Source organism: Macrobrachium rosenbergii, chromosome 42, assembly GCF_040412425.1.
Source record: "Macrobrachium rosenbergii isolate ZJJX-2024 chromosome 42, ASM4041242v1, whole genome shotgun sequence".
NCBI classification, from domain to species: Eukaryota; Metazoa; Arthropoda; class Malacostraca; order Decapoda; family Palaemonidae; genus Macrobrachium; species Macrobrachium rosenbergii.
In genome coordinates this window covers 23,173,122-23,177,268 of record NC_089782.1, presented here as the reverse complement: position 1 = coordinate 23,177,268, position 4,147 = coordinate 23,173,122, and the positions used below count along the sequence as shown (strand labels likewise).

The window sequence follows — 4,147 nt, the reverse complement described above, 5'->3', positions numbered from 1 at the left end:
TCCTGCTGTAGATTCACCAACGCCACAAAGTTGTAACTACTGAGGATTCCGGATCTTCATATACAACATTCTTAATAGATTAGAAAGAACAACTCGGTCTACGGTAGCTGGTCTGGGTGCGGTGGTCCGTGGTTGATCCAACCTCCTTGATCTACTGTCGCTTTGGCCTGTTTTGTAGTGAGTTGCCATGTAACCTGTTGTCCCAGTTGTCGCTTTATTAGAACCGTGCGGCGTTGCTTGGTTTCTCGCTCTGGATGTCGATAACCGTTGCGTATTTGGAATATTCCAAATGCCGATATAACGATGATGCATTTTAAGCTTGGTTTTCAAATCACAATCTGTTAAGTATGAAATTAAAAACAATCAAAAGCTACAAAAAAAACAGCATTTCTACGACCTGTTTGTAATTTTGGGTTAATAAACAAACTATTTTGCGGCTATTTTCTGTTAGATGCATTTTTTTATGAAGAGTTCGCCAACTCTTCAAAAATTTCAGGTAAACTGTTTGGCCTCCAAGCGTGAGAAAGTTACTAAGCTATCGAATCCCTTTGTATTTTACATAAAAATGCCATTTAACAACAAGCCTTTGAATTTACGCCCTAGCTGATATTTAGGAGATATTTATAGTCGTCGTCAACAAAGATTAGGATCTTCCTGATAGCGGGCTGAGCTGAGCAAGTCGACTGAAGCGTGCGTTTGCTGCGAATTTGTGATTTAGGCTGCGGCCGGGCCAAATCCGTCATGTGCGTCTCACAGTCTCGATCAACTGCCATAATTCAAATACGAGTGGTCCCACGCTGCGAGTGCGCATAAGCGTGGTCGACCGTGGCGCCATGTGCGTTAACGGACTGCACGCGCACGGAACAAAACAGTTTGTTTTTAGCCGTACAAGAACGTGCATCTTCGAACAGTGGTCCACATGAAGGAGGAATTAATTAGCGCTGTGCACCGGCGACAGCCAATATGGGATCCCAGACATCACCAACATAAAGATCGGAATGTGATCAAGAAATTGTGGGTGGAGATTGGTTCAGAACTGGAGTTCAATGATATCAGTAAGTATCAAATTTTATTAGATTATGTTACATTCATAAGCAAGAACGTTTTACTTTTCCATACTGTTGAATAAACGAGACACACATATACTGTCCAGTATACTGGTATATAATAAATTAGAAAATATGAATACTGTCCGGAAAATTACAGCTAGTTTCGAAAATATTACATAGACCTATCAATCATACTGCCAGGCAACTTCTGTTGGAGCACAAGTAATCAACAAATTTAATCCTTATATTTTTTTTGGTAAAGATTATTTCTCTTGGCATTGCAAATGGAGCGTTCATTTCCTCTCGTTGGGCATACTTCAGGACCATCTAGTGTGTGGTTACTGTATCGATACCATTTAAATCCATCATTTGTTAATACAATGTTATGCAAGATACATGTTGCTTTGGTTGTTAGAATTGCACCCTTGATATCTGTTTCTATGCTTTTTTTTTTTTTTTTGCAAAATCCGCCACTTTGCCGTAAGAATACCAAGAGCACATTCCACCATTCTTCTGGCACGTGATAACCTGTAATTGAAGATGCGTTTCTTCTCGTCTAGTTGCTGTCGTGGGAATGATCTCTAAATGTTCTAGTAAAGGACAGGCCTCATCTCCCAATAATACATAGGGTTGGGACACATCTGTATTTGGAAGTTTTGTGTCATGTGGTATATTCAATGCATCCATTTCTAATTTTTGGTAGAATGATGAACCTTGAAATATTCCCCCGTCACTTTCTCGACCGAAGGCACCAACATCAATCACTGTGAATCTATAATTGCTCCTGCAACTGCTTGTAAATTGATGGAAAAGTATTGCTTGTAATTATAATACATTGATCCTGACTGCGGTGGACATTGGATCCGTAATGTGTTTTCCATCAATGCAACCCAAACAATTTGGAAAATCACACTTAGATGCGTATCTTGCAGAATTTCCCAGCAAGATCTTCAGATCTCTGTTGGGTATGGAAGATATGTATCTTGAAGTGCTTCCCATATAGCCATGCGTACTTCCTTCACAATCCTTGATACAGATGTTTTCCCCATGAGAAATATAAAGGCTAGTGAGCGGATGAGCAGCCGGTGGCCAAAAACCTAAAAGAAAAAAAGTATGCAATGTATATACATATATATATATATATATATATATATATATATATATATATATATATATATATATATATATATATATATGTGTGTGTGTGTGTGTGTGTGTGTGTGTGTATTATATATATTTATATATCTATATATATGTGTGTGAAATCCAGGGGCTTCACGAAATCCCTAGGGAAGGTGTGAAATGACCAATTCGCTTTGGAACATTTGATCCCCGAGGGCTAGTACTAAACACGGCGAAACAGTGATTCATCTACACTGTTTCGCCGTGTTTAGTAATAGCCCCTGGGAGACAACTGTATTTCACCGTGTTTATTACTAGCCCCTTAGGGATCAAATGTCCCAAAGTGTATTTGATCCCTCAGGGGCTAGTACCATACGGCGAAACTGTGTAGATGAATCACTGTTTCTCCGTGTTTAGTACTAGCCCTCGGTGATTTAATGTTCCTAAGCGAATTGATCATTTCACATATTCCTAGGGATTTCGTGAAATCCCTGATTTCACATACTCCCCGTAACATTATATATATCCTGTATATATATATATATATATATATATATATATATATATATATATATATATATATATATATATATATATATATATATATATATATATATATATATATATATGAATACTGTATACACACAGTGAATACAATAGTGTATGAATTTTATAAAAATATCGTACTAAATATCGTTATTAGATTAATTTAAGTTTTTTTTTTTTTGCAGATGAACTGAGGTCGAAGTGGCGAGGAATGCGAGACTACTACGTTAAGGAGCTGAAAAAAATTCCAAAGCCTCGTTCAGGAAATTCAAGTAGCGCCAAAACACACTCAAGCTGGCCACATTTTCGTCAGATGTCGTTTTTGAATGACATTTTGTTAACCCGTGATCGAGCCGCTGACATCGCACCATCACCTGGGCAAAATGATAGCGAAGTTGATGCCCATCATTCTTCTGAGAAGTATCCCAGTGACACAAGGCATGGAAGAACAACTCGTAATGATCGCGTTCTTGATGAACCACAACTAGAGCGAAACGAGAGCCCAGGACCAAGTCAGATCATGCCACAAGATGATGATGATGATGATGATGAGGAGGAGGAGGAGGAAGGAGCTCGGAAGGTGCAAAAGGAGTTCGTTCCGAATAGCAAGCAGGTGCTTCAGCAGTGTGCATGTAGCAGCAGCGGAAGAAAACGAACGGCAAAACGAAAATTAGATGATGATTATCGGAAGGAATTGATCACACTTGAAAGCAAAAACTCGAATTACTGGCAAAGAAAATGTATGAAGATGATGAAGATCTGCTCTATTTCCGGAGTTTGTTGCCGGACTTCCGGTCATTGCCCAGAAATAGGAAGATGTTTCTAAAAATCAAATTTCAAGAGCTTTTGCTACAAGAATTAGATGCGCAAGAGCAGGCGGAGCCAACCTAGCCAGACACCATCTCCTACCCTGTGATTTAATTTGCAGTCCAGACTCAAATGTAGACCTACAACAACCCGCATTCGAGAATCACCTGCTCAAACTTAAGTTACGCTCAAATGTGATGATTTGTGGTATTTATGATACAGGATTTAAGTAGTTTATTTTATTATTTCATAATGGATACATTTACGTAAATACTTTTGTTTCAGGAGTAATAACCTAGAACTACATTTAAAAAAGAGGCATCCTTGTACTGCTTAATATCTAGTGATCAGTTCCTACAGTATATATATATATATATATATATATATATATATATATATATATATATATATATATATATATATATATATATATATATATATATACTGTATATATGAATTGATAACTAGATATCAAGCATATTAAGATATTAGTTTTGTATTTGTAGTGCTAAGTCAATTCATGGAAATTTACATATTTCATCATATATACAGTATATATATATATATATATATATATATATATATATATATATATATATATATATATGTGTGTGTGTGTGTGT

The 4,147-nt window shown here is 36.9% G+C and overlaps 1 protein-coding gene across 1 annotated transcript; it reads left to right on the top strand.

The window, feature by feature from the left end:
- The first annotated feature begins 218 nt into the window (after nucleotides 1-218).
- LOC136827630 (uncharacterized) lies at nucleotides 219-3,902 on the top strand. The gene is made up of 2 exons (XM_067085103.1): nucleotides 219-1,055; nucleotides 2,903-3,902. Exons 1-2 carry the CDS (start codon nucleotides 920-922, stop codon nucleotides 3,541-3,543), a joined length of 777 nt encoding a protein of 258 aa, XP_066941204.1. The 5' UTR covers nucleotides 219-919; the 3' UTR covers nucleotides 3,544-3,902.
- Nucleotides 3,903-4,147: the final 245 nt, after the last annotated feature.